Source organism: Calypte anna, chromosome 1 (assembly GCF_003957555.1).
Source record: "Calypte anna isolate BGI_N300 chromosome 1, bCalAnn1_v1.p, whole genome shotgun sequence".
Lineage (NCBI taxonomy): Eukaryota > Metazoa > Chordata > Aves > Apodiformes > Trochilidae > Calypte > Calypte anna.
In genome coordinates, this window is record NC_044244.1 from 40,006,075 (window position 1) to 40,025,514 (window position 19,440).

Consider the following 19,440-nt stretch of genomic DNA (forward strand, 5'->3'; position numbering starts at 1 on the left):
CTGGAACCTAGAGAGCCTTTAGCCATGGCAGCACACTTGTATATTCTTTCTACACCAAAAAACCCTTCACAATTAAATGTATCCTTTGCACTCAGAATGACCAAGTAGTCTAAGGAGACAATAGCTTTAGTTAGACAAGGTTAAAGAAATGGAAGAGTCTCTGACTCATGAGGCAATAGAGAGCTTCAAATGGACTGATACAGTACACTCTTCCATTATAAATTAGGAAGAGACAAAGAGCTGGAAGGAAAACCGCTGGGTTGGGCAGATTTTATCTGGGGAAGCTGTGCAAATGTTTTAAGCTGTGTTCAACTGTTTTTCTTCCAACAGACTTTGGGAACTATCACTGCAGTGCCCATTAAGGTTCCTCAGGTCAGCTCCTTGCAGAGGTTGGCAGGACAAGGACCAGCAGTGCTACCTCAGGTACAAAACACAGTTTCAAAAGGAGGGGTTGTGTGATTTTGTATGTATTCTGCTCTGTTTCTGCCTGGTGCTCAGGTCTGAGTAGATCAGTTCACTCATTTTGCTGAATAAAGACTCACCTTCAATGAGTTGAACTGCAGAGCTGGAATTTTCTCCAACTTATGAAAAAAAAAAAATTTAAATCTGTTTTCTTCTGGGAGCATACTGTTAGCACAATGAAAAGTTATACAAAATCTTGTAGATTCTTTGTAGAATAACAAAGTACATGCCGTGAATTGTACCTCTATGCTTTGTAAAATGAATCAAATCCCAGAAGTGAAAATCTGCAGTTCAGTAATTTAAAATGTGGTGGAAGTATTAACCTTTATGTTTAACATTTAGCCACACACATTCTTTAAGGAACTTATTTACCTTATCCCTGTCTACCCCAGATAAAGTTTTGGTCCAACTAACCCAGGTGCCAGACTGAGGTGAAATTGGCTGGATAGCAGTGAGAGTTATGCTCACAGATTTTTAAAATCTTTTTCAAGCAGTGTGTGTTTCTTTGTGTGTGTGTGTGTATATTTATTTGTTTTTAAATGAAAATCCATCACTCTTTCCTTAAGCATACACTTCATTCCCCATTTCACCTATCTTCCTCAAAATATTTGGAGGTCATTTGTTTGGTGACTTTTTCTGGAGTTCTGTGGTGAGCTTTTGAATTCATGATTATTAAGTATAAAAATATTTCTTTCTGTGTGGCAAAGAAGTCTGTTTTTCATACATGAAAACTTTTCTAGCATTGAAGTTAACATTGGGTCTTTCTATTGTTACTTTATTTTTTTCCTAATGTTTTCTCAGTGGCAGAATCTGTTAGAAGATCGGTGAGCTAAAACTGCCTGCAGGAAGGAGTATTTCCAAGATAAAGTTCTTAAATTCTCTCCTTAAATCACATTTTGTGGAAGGCAAAGTTGTGAACATAAAGGAAGGTTATAGTTTTCTTATCAAGTTCAAGGCTTTGCTTTTCAGTTGTTCTTACAGCATAATGACACATTGATTTCTGCCATTTTGGGGTGTCAAAGATGAGTAGATTGCTCCTGAAAATAGAGCAGCTGAAAGACCTGTAACAGGGGCTTAAATTATCATTAAGGTTATGTTTCAGCCACGATGATGGCATTGCAAATGCTTCACTCAGAGAAGCATCAATGTTCTATGATTTTGTTGAGTAGAAAAATTTTCATTCAGTGTTAGATTCAATTTTGGAGTTGTAAAAAGTGGAGGAAGCTGATTTCCTCAACTTTTGTAAAGAACGTGTATCCTTTCTATCTTTCTGTTTAGCTCATAGCAATATTTTTGTTTGTCTTTCACTTTGTTTCACACCTTTCCTAACTCAGCCTTGAATTTCAGACCTCTTTATGCAGTCACACTTAATAGTAATGAAACACCAGCCCTTTCTCAGCATCCCTAAGCCACAGTTTACAAAATTGTCTAGTCCATATAGATAGCATGGGAAATAACCACATAGCAGGCTCATTTCTATTTAAAACAAAATTTAAGCAGGCAACTGTATGTAAGATTGCATTGTCACAGGCACTTTTTATATTATTATGAGGCTTCTTCTGCCTTTTTCACAGGCCACTGGCTCATTCTTCAGCAACATCCTGCCCCACTCAAGTCTGCCCTGCTTTGCAGTATGTTTGTTTTCCAGTGAATTTTAAAATTTCCATATGATATCCTTGTGGGGTGCTCCTTTTACCCATCAAACTTTCCTGTTGTCATCTACAAGTAGAAAGTTTAGCTTCTAAGAAAATAGGCAGATGCTTGAAAGATATATCTAATATAGCCATGATTTGAGAGTTGATAGGAATCTGTGGTGCAGGAGAAATGGAAACTTCAGATGGAAATGACAGGAAGCAGTGCCACAGAATATCACAAAAGTATTATGGTAAAGAACATCCCTTCCCTCTTCTCCCTCATTGGTCTAAGAAAACAAGTTGAAAATTAAAAATTATTTTGGAAATTAAAGGGCATATAATATCTCCCAGTAAGAGCTGGGAACTGTGCAGAATTAAATCCTGCCACAGTCCATGTTCTCTCAGCTGTTCTGCATCAGACTCAGTTCTGGAGCAGGCTGGCTACCAACCTCCTTTTGTTCCCCTGTGTGATGGGCATGGTCGCTGTACCTTGCCCTGAGTTAGGGCTACAATCTAGGACTGACTTCCTGAGGGGCAGTTTTGCCACCATCTCCCAAGCATGCTACCAGGCAGGGGCCAACTGTGTTTGGCATTTGCTAGAACATTTACTTTGGGTGCTCCTGTAGCAGCAAAGAGTCAGCTTTTCGAAAAGAAAATGTTATTCCTCATTCCTCTACCAAGAACTCCATAGCATTTTGCACTGAGAACACTAAAGCAGTGTAATCTCCCTTAGGCTGGCTTAATCTGATTTATACGTGCTTCTGCCTCTCTTTTTGCCTAGGGAGGGCTGGAAGGCCTGGATGGACCCTTTTTAGGATTCCTGCTGTGTTAGGAGCCCCCTTGTCACATAGCCACCCTGTGGAAGTGGCTTCCCTCTTAGGCAGACAGAATGCACTTCTGTTCCAGGTGTATGTAGTGGGACTGATCCAGGTCACTGTCTGCATTCTTGACAGTATACCTGATATCTCTCCTTTTGGCCATTCTCATTAATTTCTTTGGTATTTCAGATTCCCTTTAGATAGAAGTAGCATGAGAGACATAAGCATTGCCAGGCTGGCTGGAAAGAAACAAGACACTTCTCCATTTAAGGATCACTCATCACACCTAAAGGAGTTTTATATTTCTGGTTCTTTCATTCTCCTCATCTAGACAGCCTCTTTTGATTTACCTCCATGCAGTCAAGCAGGAAAATACTTCACAAGTAAACTGAGGCACTTAACAATACTTATGTAAAATAATACATACAGCTTTCTCATTTTCCACATTTGTACAGATACTTGTCATTTGTTTTGTTCATTTGAATGGGTTTATGATATGACCCCCTGGGAGCTCTTCCATATGGGAATGAAGTTTCAAAATCTGCACATTCACAAATGGCAGCAAAATCCCATCACTTAGTGCAGAACTGCTATTAAATGGTGAGCAAACAAACATTAATTACAAGTTCATTGCACAATGCAAACAATATTTCTTTAGGCATTCATTATTTGCCAAAACAAGCCTCTTTGGCAGACCTTTTTTTTTTTTTTTCTTTTTTACTTTTTATTTCTCTTTTTTTTTTTTTTTTAATTTTTTTTTTTCTTTTTTTTTTTTTTTTCTCTCTCCTCCTTTTTTTTTTTTTTTTTTCCCCCCCTACAGAATATCAACTTATTTATGCTTCCATCAAATAAATAAAATCTCTGCTATGAGCTGTGATGTTTGGGAAGCTATTTCCAGGAAGTCTTTCTCTTCTTTCTTTGGCCTTTGAGGTTTCATGCTGGGTGAGATGTTTCTCTGAGAAGCAGATCCCGGAGGCTGTCCACTCAAACACGAGTGATGCACCCTCTTATTTTTGAGCTATTCCTCTGTTTTATGGCACCCATCAGCTGTAAGAGGGGATGGCCCTATGTCATCCAATTTCCAGCTTCAAGCAGACAGGCTGTCTATTTTGAACCAGTTTATATAAAAATTTAAGTCACATCATAGCCACCTGAAGGCATGTGGGAAATCTTATTTTCTGTTCTTCGAATGGAAGATTTTAAACCTCCTGTTTTGTTGTCAGTGATTTGGGCCCAATCCAATTCTCATTCAAATTAATGGAGAGGCTCCGTTGATTTGAAAAGCAGTTAAATCAGATTACAATGCTATTTCCCTGACCTATTTTTCTAGTCCTAGCTGAAGGCAGGGCTTGGGTTGGCTTTGCTCATGACACTGATGATCAGAGCAGAGCAGAGAGTTGTGCAGCAGATGCCTGTGGTGGGGCTACCACGCAGGTTGGTGGCAGGAAGGAACAGGTATGCACAACTGCTTTAGGTAAAATGTGTGTTTTTTCCAGTTAACTCTAGTCAGTTCTGCTGTCAAGTGCTGCTTATATTTTTTTATTTCCACAATAGTTTTAATATGCATAATTCAGTAGGTTCTAAGTTCTGTCACTGGGCTGCAGGAGCTTTGGGATAGGTGCTGTTTGTTACTGTGTATTTATTCATCACTGGGTACCATGTGGGCCCAGCCAGAGGCTGTGGTCTCTATATGTCCCCAGAGCTTAAACACATGTTCTAATTTAAAAAATTTCTTGTCTCAGTTCTCATTAATGCTGTTCCACAGATAGCTACTGCTTCTCTTCACACATGTACCAAAACCAACCACTGCTGTCTTCCTGGGTAACAGGGCTTCTTGGAAGATCTCTTGTAGGGAAAACAGCTCCTATAGACAGAACTCAAGTTGTGTGATGCCACTTTGCACTGTAGAAGAAATGTGTTAACAGATTGGCCTGTGGCAAAGCTTCTCTCTGTTTGCATCATAAGTCTTAAAAAAAAAAAAAAAAAAGTAACTCGTTATCTCTAAGAATAATGTGTTAAGACTGTGCATAGCCATTAGAAAGTGCTACTAAATGCAAGTCAGCTTTTTGTGAAACTAGAAAAAAAGCTATCAGATATACAGGTTTGTATAAAAAGTTACACAGAATCAAGCAATGGAGAGACAAGAGCACTTGATTGTTTGAGTAAGGAATAATTGAATTGGGTAAGGTCATTATTACAATATCAGAGGAGAAAAGGACTGTAATCCCCTAAGGGATGTCATGTGCCTTCCTGGTATATAACCCTCAGCTCTTCCAGGGGGAGGTGTTGGGATGCCAGTGGAGGAGAAGAGAGATAATCTAATTCAAGGTAACTTAATCAGCATGGTATATAACCAAGCAAAGGCTTTTGCAACAGTATTTAATATTCATTGACTGTATGTGTGCTGCAAACAGAAACAAAATTGTATTTTCAAATGAATAGTTTGCAGAGGCCTGGCTGAAAATGCAGCCCTTAATAGATATAGTTTTTAATCTTTTTTATTCTACAAACAGTTGTATACTGTGCTTGTCACTGTATTTGAAGCACCTTCTGGTAATGTGTTAAGCACAAAGATTAACATCTGTTATAAGCTATTTCTTCTCTCATCCTTTCCCTTTGGGAAGATGTACATGCAGCTGAGAATTCTAGTACGGGTTCCTTTTTATCAGTTTGCTTATTTTTAATAGCAAATACATATTTCTGCCTGAGATTTATAACACAGGAAGTATTTATTGTAGAAAGTCACGAGATTTGTGCCCTCACTTCATAGAGAAGGTTGAGACACCTGCCTGCAATGAACATCTGCCTTGCTGTAGAAAATCCCTGCACCAGAGACATGTGGCTACCTTGGCCTTCCAGACTGAGTCTTTACAGAAAGAGCTTTGAAGATTGGGGTGAAAACATGGTACTGTGTTGAAATGTCAGTGGAAATCTCAGTTACACACTAGTGGGTAGCTTTGATAGGTAGCCTGTGTTGCTGAGGAAGACATGGAATTGTTGGAGCATCTGGTGTGCTCCATGATAGGTGTTTTACACTGGAGTTGTTCAGCAAAGACAGATGAAGGTATGACTAAGGCAGTAAGATAAGAACTGTTCCCTTGTAGATGGTGGTGTGCCAAAGGCTGACAGTGATAAGAAACTTTTGCAGTGTGGACACGATTGAACGTGTGTGGTTTATCAAGGGGAGAATCTACACCTAGATGCAAATTTTCTGAAATCTCTCTCTCTGTTACCTCTGCCTTTCTGAGTTCCAGTGCAGTTATCCTTGATGAGAGGACTGGTGGTGGGGAAGGAGAAGAAGAACTTGCTGTTACTGATGATTAAGACCTTCAGACCTAATCAGTGTTGTGACCATTCTGAAAAGGGTGCAGAAAGACCAATTTCCATGATAGTCTGCAAGTAGCAGCCTAAAGTATCATACAACCCCCAGGACAGATTCAAACCATTTTAATACCTGACATGGTACTTTTTCCCCAGGTGAAAACTGATGTTTCTCCACATTGAATATTGCTTTGCAGAGTATCAGAAAGATGAGAAGAAATGTCACCTCTCTTCTCTGACACCATGTGCTTCAAAACCATGTTTGGCTTGGATCTGGACTGTGCTGTGTCTCTGAACTTCTGTGCCAATTGCACAAGCTTATGGGAGACCTCTGGCCAATTCACAGAGAGACAGCAAGGGTTTCTTTGCAATACTTAGCAGAGGCCTGGAGGAATTCACTGCACTACTTTCTGTCTCTAAAGCCTTCATTTTCATCCCCTGTTGTCTGAACTTTTTGTGTGCCTCCACCTTGCTCGTGCTGTCAGTAGACCAACTATTTTTGTCATTATTATTATTATTATTTTGTCTTTCAAGATTTTTGATTTTGGCTAGTAAAGGAGTTGCAGCGATTCAAATAGTGTGTTCTTATCACTGTCTAGAAGCAGGAAAAGTGATGGACAATACAAAGAAGTGACATGCAGGGTTTTTAAAGTGACACCAAAGTTTGAGTCCAGTGAATACTCAGATTGGTCCAGGGCTTGCCTGTGGATGTATGCAGATAGGAGGAAAGCAGACAGATGTTTACTTGTTGGAGACTAAAGGCTTCATGAACACTTTATATTTAAATGTAAGTTAATCATAAATGAGTATCTGAGAGAGAAGCAAGCTGACATGTAATGCTGAACAGAGCAGAAGGGAAAGTAAATTATTGACTGGTGTATATAATCACAGTCTAGCTTTTATATTTCTATTGTAATCCTAAACAATAAAGATTAAATTCTTTCCTCAGAGGCACATAGATAACTGCATATTCAAAGACAAAATCATTGTGCAGAAGGAAAGAAAACAGAAATCTTTGTCAACTTCAACCCCTACTTGTTGTTTTTTTTTGCAATAATATTGATTTTAATTTGCCGGTTTAATGGTAGTTTTCCTCTTTGCAAATGGAAAAGAGCCACTTTGTGAATCATGATCTCAACTGCAGCAATGTCAAACCAGAAAATACAGGCAGTATAGCTGAGGAGAAAATGCACATTTCATTAGCAAAAGTCAGTCAAGTTCCTGTGAAAATACAGTTTTGTATTCAAAACACTGATAACATTTTTAATAAAAAACTCCCACCTGACTTGCCTTATGCCAACATCCAGAGAAAAAATGGTTGGCAGATTCCCACACAAACATCCCTCTCAGCAAAACTTCCATTTCTGTAGTGACAAGCAAAGCTGAAGGAGAAAAAACCCTAAATGAAATAGCTTTGTCTTCTTAAAAATTGCACTGGGTTATATTATTGGTGTGTCACCTTTACACTAAAGTTGTCTGTCCATGACTAACAAATTGAAGTACCAAAGCACAGTAAGTGTACACTCCAGTGGAAAAAGTCTGATAGAGTGCATGTAATTTAAATATGTGTGAAAATACCACCGAGTGATTCTTGGGTTGCATGGCATGTAGAATGAGAGATTAGAGTTTGTCTTGAGGTGCTAGTGGAGTGGAGATGTAGCCTTACTGAAGACTATTCAAATTTGCTGTTGGCTTCAGTTATTTTAAGATTTCTTCCTTGGTCCTCAATGTCTGGAGCAGCAAGGACTGCAGCCATGGGCTGTAGAACTTGTTTGGGTTTAGGGTTTTGACCTGCAGTTCATGTCATTCTTCTGTGGCTCCACAGGCTAATATTCCATCTAGATGCTAAGTAGAGGCTTACATCATACATGGACACAGGTTTCATTGGGCTGGGTCACCTTGCCTGGAGTTTCCTCATGATGCATGCTAAAGAGTATCTTCCTCTCTGTGTAGTCTTATCAGATGGAAGCAAGAAAAGTATGTGGATCCATTACCACATGTAGTTTTAGGTTTTCTGCATGCTGCAAGAATATAAACTGGTTTTATTTTTACTATGGTCTCAGACCAAGCTGAATACTATAGGAGTTTATTAGGAGATGAACCAAAAATCAAGCAAGCTGAAAACACTTATAGTTAGGTCCATTGGGAAACCTGGCTTTTAATTTGTCATTGCTGTAAAGTTAGGAAGAATCTTTTCTTTTGCATAATTTTTATTGATTGAAAAAAAGAAGAGGAAGAGATTGGGTTCTCAGCTGGCATAAATAGACACAGCTTTACTGAAGTCAGTGTGCATCTGTTCATTCTGGTGAAGGATATAATTACCCCATATTGCACTCATTTTATCAGCCATTGCTAATGTTTTCTGTGTGATCCTCTAAAGCTTTTCAAGAATTAAAGCTCTGTCTGCTGCTCCCAGCACTTTGCCTCTTTGACATATGAATTGTGCCAGATCATTCTGAGTTTTTGTTTTTAAGCTCCGAGTACAAGGGTGAAGTGAAAATAAAGTGTGAATAATGGTCTTTCTCTCAAAGGCAATGTGCTACTGCGTTGAGATGAAAAATTTACTCTCATACAGATCAGCCCTGGCAGTATGAAGGGCTGATGGATGCTGAGCATGATCCAGCTGATATCTGATCCTGGGGAGGGGGAGGGCTTTTCAGTGTTGCTGACAAAGCTGTTACAAGATCCAGCAACTGGAAACTCAAGTTAGGCAAATTCAGCCTTGCAATAAAATGCTGGTCAGGAGCATCATAAAATATGATAACAGCTTATTTGGGCTCATGATGAATTCATCGTTAAGAAGTCTTCAGTGTTTTCTTTTAAAATCAGTCTTCAGTTTCTGGGAGAAATTCTATGGCCAGCCTGTGAGCTTGAGTTTCACGATGATCCCTTTCGGTTTTGTTATTGTAGTGCACTTGTTAACTTCTCTTCTTCACTAGGCTGTAAAGAGAGCACATTTACCAGAGTTGCCCATAACAATTCTCATAGCACCTGCAGATCTGCACAGAGATGGCTGTTCTAATTAAATCCTGTCCTTTAGGGCTGCATAGGATTGTCCACAGAGATGGGAAGGAATCATATGCTTTCCTTCCATTCACCTTTCCCCCATACTTATTTGGTTTGGATCTTGAGGGCTTATTTTGCAAGAATTTCACATTTTTGCCTTTTTCTGTAGTACAGCATGAATGCATCTCACCTGATGTGATGTAGCTCAGGAAATACATTGCCCATGATCACCAGTTGCCTTTGTCAATGGTGACACACCTCAGGCTCTCCCACCTCTGATGCTCAGCAATTCATTCACCTCTGTAGCATTCAACAATTTTTGATTTGAGAGGTGGAGTGATGTTGGGGTGTATTGGAAGCCTTTGGGCTTTATATAGGGGCATCTGGATGGAGCTTAATGATAGGGGATGCACAGGAAGTCATGCTAGTTACAGGAACTGATTCTCTCCTGATCTGAAACTCTTTAAGAGATATGAAATTAGAGGTTGCTGAAAAAAAGATTACTCTGAACATCTCACAGGACTGGGCTCCCTCTTATTTTCCTTGTCTGAAAAGCAGGCAGTCCCCACACAGTGAAATCTCAGGCCCTGGAATATCTTGTTAACCAGTGTACTCACCTGCAGGCTATTTGAGAAGTACCAGAGGTGTCTGAATATCACCGCCTAAAATAAAATGTTTCTGTTATTGTGGGTATTGAGGAAATTCAAAAATAACATGGGTTTGTGAAATCATTATATTCAAGAAGCAGTTCTCTCTTCTGCATTTAGAACCCTGGTAGTATCACATTCTGTTTTGACAGCTGTCAGAAGTTAAATGGAAGATATTTGGGGAGAGGAGGGTTGAGCTACAGGAGAATTGTTATTTGCAGCACTCGCCAACAGTTGCAGTTTTCACTTGGTAACATTCATGCTGGCTGGTGTTCTTTCTCTTTTCTACTCCTTTGCTAAACTTCCGTGCCTTATATTCCTGTGGCTCTTGAAACGGGGACAGTGCCACCCAACCTGTGCTACTTTCAGTAGAAAATACCTTTTCAATAGCTTGCATGTGAAATACAGTCTGTGCCCTGCCCTAGTTTTCCTTCAGTTCTTCTACAGTGTCTGCCAACTTCCAAACTTCTGCCAGTGCCACGGTCCCCCTTTCATCTCCCAAATTTAAGCTGCAGTTTTGCTGTGAGGAAAAGAAAATTACACTGGCTGTTTCCTCATTTTTTTTCTTCCCAGCTGATGCCATTTATTCTCTCAGTTTCGTTTTAACATGAAACCCTCCTAAAGGTCTTTCACTTACCTGTCCATTGAGTGCTTGCCCTTAGTGTTTATATTCAAGAGGGGAAGGTTCATAGGCACAGGGCTAGAGCACAAGTGGCTTTTGTGCCTGCTGTATGTTTTGGATTCATGGCTGTGGGTTGTAGGAATAATTATTATTGTAAGCTGGTTTAGCTTTAACTCAGGAGCACTTGGAACTTTTTCTGTAGTCAACTCTTTTATTATTCTAATTGCAAATAACCACACTCTCCAGCAACTTCACTGAACTTGCCAGGGAATTTGTGAAGGTTTGAACTCTGAGGAGCGCTATACCTCCTTTGGATCACACGGTGGCAGAAAACACCCAGCTTATGTTCCTGGCAAAATCGTGTCTTTTTCCGCACGAAGAACTTTATAGAATAAAATAAAGGATATGTTACTTTGGAAAATTAAGTCTGTTTAATTTTCTGTGCAGGAAGATCTTATTTTATAGCCAAATGATATGTATTCATCCACAACTTGCAGAATGTGTATAACGGGTGTGCACAGGATTTGAGGTATTACATCTGCCAGTCAATGTATGTGTGTAATAGTGTAAAAAAGATAACTATATAGCTGAGATGTATACAGGCATTTGGGTTTCATTAGGCTTCTGATTAAATATAAAAGTGCAATTAAGAGTGACAGGTACAGTAGATCCTGGTTGACTACATGACAGGTTTTGCCTCAAAAAACTCCTGAGCTGATTTTTTGTCAGTCTTGATTTCTTCTGAAGATCTTGGTGACCATTCTGTTGAATCTTTGATCTGAAGTACTCCATATTCTGTCTCTCTCTTTATCTGTAGACATGTGCTTATCTGTTTGTGTGTTTTCAATATTTCTGTTGATAGCAGATGCTACATTAAATTACATGAAAATGATTTTGTCATAAGGAGAAATGGTAAAATCTAGAGGTTAGCCAAACAACTAAGAATTAAATTAGAATTTTTAAGATGTGATAATGCATTTAACTGTATTTTGCCAAGATTCTCAGACTTTCTTTTTCTGAATAATGATACTATTTCTGTGAATGTGTCTCTGACTGCAGGAGCAATTAGAGGCTTACATATGAGAGACTTATATAATACGTAACATATGAAGGAAATTATATTAGTATGAACTTATAAGAGTAGATATTACAAGAGCTGCTTGTATCACTGGCTGATACGGACATGAACAAATTGCTTTGTCTCCTGTTGCACTTAAATGTTTATACTATAAGCCTTAGTTTTTGCAGAGTTCCTGGGTCAGGATGGGTTTAAACCAATTCTCTCTGCACTGCTTTTGAAAGTTGTAGTTCAGTGCAGTTTTGCATCATTTCACGATGGGTCTGTAAGGCCTTCCAATGTTACCCTGGAACTGTGAGCCAAACACGGTGCCTTCCTGTGTTTGTCACAAGTCTGCTTCAGGACCCTGAGCAAACCCTTCTTCTCTTTGCTATTCTTTGCTCACAATACGTGTATTCCTGCGCTTAATATTCACTGAGGGGATGAATGGGTGCAGCTCCCTCTTGTCAGGATAGAGTATGATGGCCAGCCTTGAGAGACAATTTTCTGCACATCAGTATATCCCCATGTTTTCATTAAATTGCTTACTTAGGCTCAGGGTTGCAGCAGGCATGGTTGGAAGGGCTCCTGTAGACTGCAGTGCAGGGACAGAGGCAGCTGTTCCCCGTGTCTGTCTCTTACAACTTGTCATTTCGTTTCACAGTATGGGAGGTGTGAGAAGTGACAGGACGAGATAAGCACAGAGGGAACCGACTGTTTTATGTGGCCATGTTAACGAATAAGCTGGGAGTGAAGTTAACTTCATGTGAAGCAGTTTAAATTATTTATTTTCAATCCTGGAACTGTACTTAACGTGTTGTTAAGGCAGAGCCGTGTTGACAGGGTGACGCTAATTACCCCACTGGAAACACATCACATGAGCTGGAAACAATTGTTCTCAGCTATCATTCACGGCTCTGGGTAAAGCTGCAGCCTTTGCAGATCTTGGCAAACAGTTCCCCCCACTCCATCCGTGGAAGTTCCTTCTGTACCCACCTGAAGCTGCACACTAGATCTGTACTCACAGCAACAAAATGCCAAGTTCAGTGGGTGGGAAGGAGCTGAGTGATTGTGTGATTGATTTCCCCTCCATTAGACACGGAACATCTTAAAAATGTGGAGATCTTCATTAACTGATCCACTGGTGTAAATTTATATGCTTACTGTTCCTGTAAATGCTTTCACACAACTCCCTGAATGATTCAGTTCCCAGTCCTTAATTCATAGCAAGACTATTGTGTCCTTCAGAACAGGAAATTATTGCATTTGGTGTTTCCATTCTTTGCAAAGGCTTTAGCTTAGCCATCCCTACTGAGAACTGAATGTGGCTTGAGTAGCATTTGTATGGATGTGTGCTAATAAAAGTGAGGAATCGACTTTTTCCTCCCTTCTTGTTCAGCATTGCAATGAGTTAAGGACTCCAAAATGACTCAGCTGAAGGCTGCTGGGATTATATCTACAAGTAAATGAATGCCTGGCTGCTTCGAGTTGCTACACGATGGTTTTTTGGATGCTCCTGCTCCATGGTTAATGCAATTAGAGATTCTACTGGGAGAGGATGTGTATGCAGTGTCTGTTCATTACAGTGTGAGGCTGCGCCTAATAACATCCAACTCTCTGCTTGTAGGTTAGGCCAAAGACCCTGATTCCAGACAGCCTCCCTATCTCCCCGTGCAGAGACCAACCTTCCAAGCAGCCTCCTACCTTCCAGAAGGCGACTGTAGTCAGCATCAAAAACCCCAGCCCTGCCCTCCCGACTGCCAATAACACCGTCAGCCATGTACAGACACCCAACAGCCAGTCACAAAGTGTCACCGAGCCTACAGCTATTTCATCACCTCTGAGCAGTGCAGGTGTGGCATACGCCATCATTTCCACCTCCCCCAACAATGCAACTCCTATCAGCACCAGCGCGACTGTCTCCGTGGTCAACGATAGCATCAAAGTCCAACCACTCCTCATTAGTGCCGACAACAAGGTAGGTTCTGCTTTTCTTGGTTTTTTGTTGTTGTTGTTGTTGTTTGTTTGTGTTTTGTTTTGTGGTGGTTTTTTTGGTTGGTTATCAAACAAAGGAATTGCATTGGAGTTGTAAGCAGCATATTCACCTTGGAGCGCACAGCCTTGTGCAGAGTGGTGTCAGTTCTTCCTTTGAAAGAAAGTAATCAGAAAGCAATGGGAGAATTCTACAGGGGACACAAGGACACTGGTAGACATCTATCTGGGTACATGCATATTTTTTAGCAGGAATGAAGTGCACCATGAGGTAGTCTGACATTTATGATTCCATATGATCTTCCATTTCCTCAAACCAATCCTCGCTAATAATATCCCTGAATTCTATGCTGGCTCAAATTTCCTCTGGACCCCCTCTTCAATTACACAGTGATATTAGTTATATCAACTAACCCCAGGGGAGTGTATCAAATAATCAGACATTCCTTTCTACACTTTCAGGGGAAGACCAAATGAAATGAGAGCTCAGGGTTTCAAAACTGATCAGCAGATAAATCAATAGGAAAAAAATCAAGTTATGGATTACTTGTTTCCACTTTGTACTGCTTTTCAGCTTTGAAATGCAAGAACTTCACCCCTCTTTTGTCAGATACAGATTCAATAAAAGCTGCAATGTACCCAGCATACATTCATTGTCATTTGCTATTGGGATCCTGCTACTTTGGGTCTTGTTGACTGCACAGGTTTGTTCTCAGTAACATGAGTAGTACTGAGGATTATCTCCCTTCCCATCACATTGTACTCTGATGGGACATGGGTATTACAGAGATCAGACTCTGGTTTTGAATGTGTAATAATTCCATCTCTTCTACCTGTGTGCAAAATAAAATCAAAGGAAAGATCTTAAAATCACTGACAACATGAGTGCTGAAGCCACTCTGCTGAGTCAGCTTTGGAATTCCTCTAAATAGAACGTGTCCTAATTTTCAGAGACACTTCCTGAGTGGTTTCCTGAGGCTGCAGTAGGTTTATAATGCATCTATTAAAAATAGTTTTTACAAACTTAAGTATAGATTTAGAAGCCTAACCTAAATATCCAAGTTTTTATATTTTTGGCTTGTGATTGGCATCTGTTGACTTGAGGGGTCAAGTAACCATTCAAAGAAGAATCCAAGATTTCAGACTGAAAAATCAAGTTTCATATAGTGAATTCTCTTCCTTTATTTGTACATTGTCTTTTAGGTTATCATTATTCAGCCTCAAGTCCAAACCCAGACAGAAAGTAAAGTGGAGACAAAGAAAACTCCTGAAGAGTCAGCTCAGGGACCCCCTGCTACCAAAAAGAAAAAGGAGGAAAATCCAGAGGTAATTTCTAAATAACTTTTATTAAATAACTGAGCAACAGTATGTTTAAGTTAGAGGGGACATTTCCTAACAATTTTCTGTGTGCGTATGTACTTACTGCAGTTGTGCTCAACGTTCTGCCAGTGATGCATCTCTACTATCAGGGTGATTTCTCTGCAAGTCAGGTGCTCTGATATGTTTTGCTTGCACCATTCAAACCTCCCACTGTCACAAAAAGTAAGAATTGTAGTTTCATAATAACCTAGGTACTTTCCATAGGCGTCATTGTATTTCTTGTGAAAGGCGTGTACACGCTTAAGATATTTTATATTATCAAATATATAACATCAGGTTTACAAGCTGTGTTTGAGGTTGAAATAACATTTTTTTGTAACCTGAGCTTTCACATCTTCTTTGTAATGAATCTTGTAATTTTAAGATTGTATTTAACAATTCATTTTCTTGCATTTTCTGTGTACATGTCTTCCCATGTGTAGGTGGATTCTTTCTAGTCAGAAATGTATTAAAATCCTTCAAATTGAGTAAGAGAGTAAAAAGCAGGTTATAAGATTAAATCTTTTTCATGAACTTTGCTCGTGATGTAAACTAAAAATATAAATCAGAAGTCCTTGTAGAAATGGGGTTTCTCTTTAATAGGCCTTTTGACCTTTGTCTGTATTCACATTAGATTGTGTGTACTTTCTGAGGCAATTTGAGAAGTCATACAAATTGAATCTACTTCTATTGTGGAAATGCTCAGCCTACGTGAAGTCTTAACCTTTTGAGTCTAATGGATGTGTAGCAAGAAAGCATCCTCAGAGCTGTAGGTTTAAGAGGATTATTACAATAAGCGTATATAATGCTACTTGAGGCATGTGAATGGTCATTTTCTTTACCATTTTAAGAGGTTTGTGTAGTTAAAGTACTGCTAAGGATAACTAGTGGGTTTAGCCAGCACGGCCTGATGCAGAAGTGTGGCAGAACTACATTTACAAAACCTTCCAAGTTTAAAATGTGACCCTCCCCTATGAGTATTTGTAGAGAAACAAGATAAACCAGGTGCCTCGAGTTGCCAAAGAGTGGGTGTGAGTCCACCTGTGCCTGGTTAGGACAGGCCCCCTATTACCAGGGGGCCAATAAAGGTGGGACACACACCCACAGAGGAAGCTCACTCTGGCGTGAGGCATGGAGAGGCCAGCAGCTCGTCGAGCCTCTGGAGCAAGAAAGGCTCTTCCTGCTACACTTCTACCCTGGAAGTGCTGTGTGGTGGCTGGAGTCCTGGAAGAGACCAGCAGCTCGTCGAGCTTCAGGAGCAAGAATGGCTCCTCCCGCTACAAGTATTCGTTGTCAGTAAATTGGTGGGACTGCAGGGTCTTGTTTTGTTTAGGGAAGTATTTCCATAAGATTTTTTTGTTGTCCAGCACCTTGAGGGCAGAGAGGCTAGGAGGTCCAGCTTAGAAACACAATGCTCTGGAAACCATCCATTTCATTTTTGCCTATTTATCTTATCCCCCCAGAAAGAATATTGAGTATCTTCTAGAGACTAGGATGCAGGAAGAGACTGTGGGACTGGGGACAATTTTTGGTGTAGCATTCATAAATTGAACAAGCTTTTTATTAAATTACTAGCTAGAATATCCTGAGTACCCTTTTTATAACCAAGAGCATTGTTCCTACCATGCATACTGGAGGTCTCAGCAACTATTTTCTGGCAGGCACCATGAAGCCCTTAAGTATGGCAGTTCCTTGTTTTTTGTAGATTTGTTTCAGGGACATAAATAACGTAGGGCTAGAGTTAATTTCTTTTGTTCTTTGAAAGTAAACTTTAATTGATTATAATGTATTTATGCAATTAGTGTAATTAGAACTAGCAGCATAATTAGTGTAAATACATGTAATGACATAAGTAGAACATGTAATTACAAAATGAAATGGTTTTGTAAAAATCTTTGTTTTGCTTCATGGAAAGACATACTGCACATTTCTAAAAGCACTCATGTTTTTCAAACAGATTATTAAATTTAAGGCGAAGAGTAACAAAAATGCCATGATATTTTTTGAAAAGAAAATAAACACTCTAGGCACTTCTCTTCACACCTTTATTTAGCTTCAAAGCACAAAGCTGAGACAGGAGTTCCAACATGGCTCTCTTATATGTTAGTCACGACAGATTGGGATTTAACTATTTAAATTTACATTTTAAAACAAATAAATGAGAAATCACTGGACTTAGCAGTAGCCAGGAATCCCATATGCAGTTGCAGAGCATACCTGGACAAGCAGAAAAGACTGAGGGTAATTACTGCTTCTTGTTCCTGGCCTGATCATTCTCCCAGGCACAGCCTCCTGAAATACGTGTGCCTTTTGCATAAGCCAAAGGTTTCTCCTTTCCCAAGTACTTCATCATTAGACTAAAATAAATCTTCTCACATCTGATGTCTTGCAGCCAGGACACCTGGAACTCCCTGGCTGTGGGGTAGATCCTGGTAGATAGTGATCCTCTCAGTGGAGAATGGAGGATCTTGGCCACCCAGGACATCCCAGGTCCAGTTTTTAGAGCCCTCTCCTGGGATATGAGCAGTGTGGGTTCTGTCCCAGAGGTTCTGGATGGTCTGAAAGAATGGGCTGTCCAGTCCTTGCCAGCAGTGAGACTCTGCTGGGGATGAAGGCCTGAGGATGGTGGATGTGACTAGCACAGAAAGAACCAGAATTCTACCCAAAACTGTTTAATTTAAAAAAAAAAAAGTATATTGGTAGATTTTTATAGTTCTGGCAACATTTATAGGACGTTCTGGATTTTTTTTTTTTATTTAAAAGAAAAATGACTATCATAAACACTGGTTATTTAGCTAACAGTGTTTCTAATCCCACCTAAGAAGGATAAGGGAGACACATTGCAACTGTGAGCTACATTCTCTAGTGTTAGTCCTGGACTGAAAACCTGGAGAAATTGAGGCCTCAGTTTTGTAGTTTCATTCACAGAGGAGAAACTGTGCAGACTGTGATGTTTGAAAGAAAAGCATTGCAGCTGAAGTAGCATTTAGAGTTGAACCCAATGAGCTATGTGTGTGTGACATAGCAAAACCCATAAAAATTATGAACTGTTAATATAATATTCTTGTTAAAAAGAATACAGTCTCCTGGGTTTTTTTTAAAAGGAGCCATCTTTCATATATCTATAAAAACTAACCCTGCCTGTATTTAATAGTGAGATACTTATCGAGCCCATTTATGAAGTGTCTTCATATGTTCAGCAAGCATGCTTTCATTACATTTAATTAGATACGTATTAAAATAAGTTTAGCATGAAGAGAGGAAATTGTTTAGTAAGCATTAAAGCACTCAGTTTTAGTTTATATGTCAAAAAACGCATCCTCCCCCTACAGTTTAATCTTTAGGTAATACAGGCATTCTGTATTCTATTGGGAAAATAAAATTGCCTGTTAAGTATTCCAGCTCTCACAGTCTATATCTAAATGTTATTATTACTTCTGCTTAGAGCCCTGGTATGTATCCTGCCACAAAGTTACTTTGTGGTGGGAGTGAGATGAAGCTTGTAATTCTACTCAGTTGACTAATTTACTTCTCAGATCTGCACAGTGGATCTCCCATCAAATATTCATCTTTCCCTTCAGGTGTGGAGCCCCCACTGGGTCTGGCTGGTGATTTAGACATGTAAAGAACAAACATTATTGAAATGAAGGTCTGACATGCAGATGAACACATGGGATTGCCATTACCACGGTACCGGGAGGCAGAAATGTAGTGTGAATATATCTAAATTACCAGTGATGCAATTCCACATCACCATGTTTTAATCTACAGGGAGATGCACATACCAGGAGACTATGGGAAGGAAGTGTTACTGTATTAATGAGGTTGTTATTTCACCTGTTTGACAGATATTTTCGTAGATACACAAGGGGCATAGATGTCCCACCCTGACCCACAGAGTTTGAAGAACCCATCCCATAGCTAGATCTTTTAATCTATAAAATGTGGATGTGCTTGCCTTCCCAATTTCACTGGGTGAAAGTCAGAACTGCAAAGGAAATGATAGTTCCAGTAACCTACTAGCTGATTTGATCCTGAACTGAGATGAAAAATTGAATCATCAGGCTTTCCACAAAACACAAAGGCCAAACTAATTTTGACTTGGATGTGTTGAAATGTGTTCTCCTGACACTTCTTTGGTTGAAAGGGGATGTTTTAACCCTCTACTGTTAAAACACTGTTTTTTAGTTTGACCTAAATCTATTCATTTTGTTTTGGGTGAATGTGATTTTGCATCTTCCTAAGGTCTTTAGATGCAACCAGAGTTGTGTTGTGGGTTTTTCTTGCTTTTATTTCCCAATAGCTTTGGTTTCATAGTCAGATTGCCTCTTCTTTGGAAATGCACCTTGTGAAAATGCCACTTGGGCTACATCCAATAAGATTGTTAAGCACAGCAGAGAGAGAAAGAAATCTCCGTGGCCCCATTCAAACCAAGAAGTTCAGTTCAGTTCAGATTTGGAAAACCACAGCAGAACTTCAGTTTTCTATCAAAAAGATGGCATAAAAACCTCAATAAAACTTT

The 19,440-nt window shown here is 39.6% G+C and overlaps 1 protein-coding gene across 1 annotated transcript in view; it reads left to right on the top strand.

The window, feature by feature from the left end:
* The window catches only part of PHF21B (PHD finger protein 21B), a gene marked incomplete at its 5' end in the record, with an annotated part of 63,837 nt that overhangs the window by 24,881 nt on the left and 19,516 nt on the right, over window positions 1-19,440 (top strand). The window contains 3 exons of the mRNA XM_030444633.1: window positions 331-423; window positions 13,195-13,545; window positions 14,763-14,885. Of these exons, the coding sequence (XP_030300493.1) occupies window positions 331-423; window positions 13,195-13,545; window positions 14,763-14,885 (567 nt within the window). The remainder of the gene's footprint in view (window positions 1-330; window positions 424-13,194; window positions 13,546-14,762; window positions 14,886-19,440) is intronic.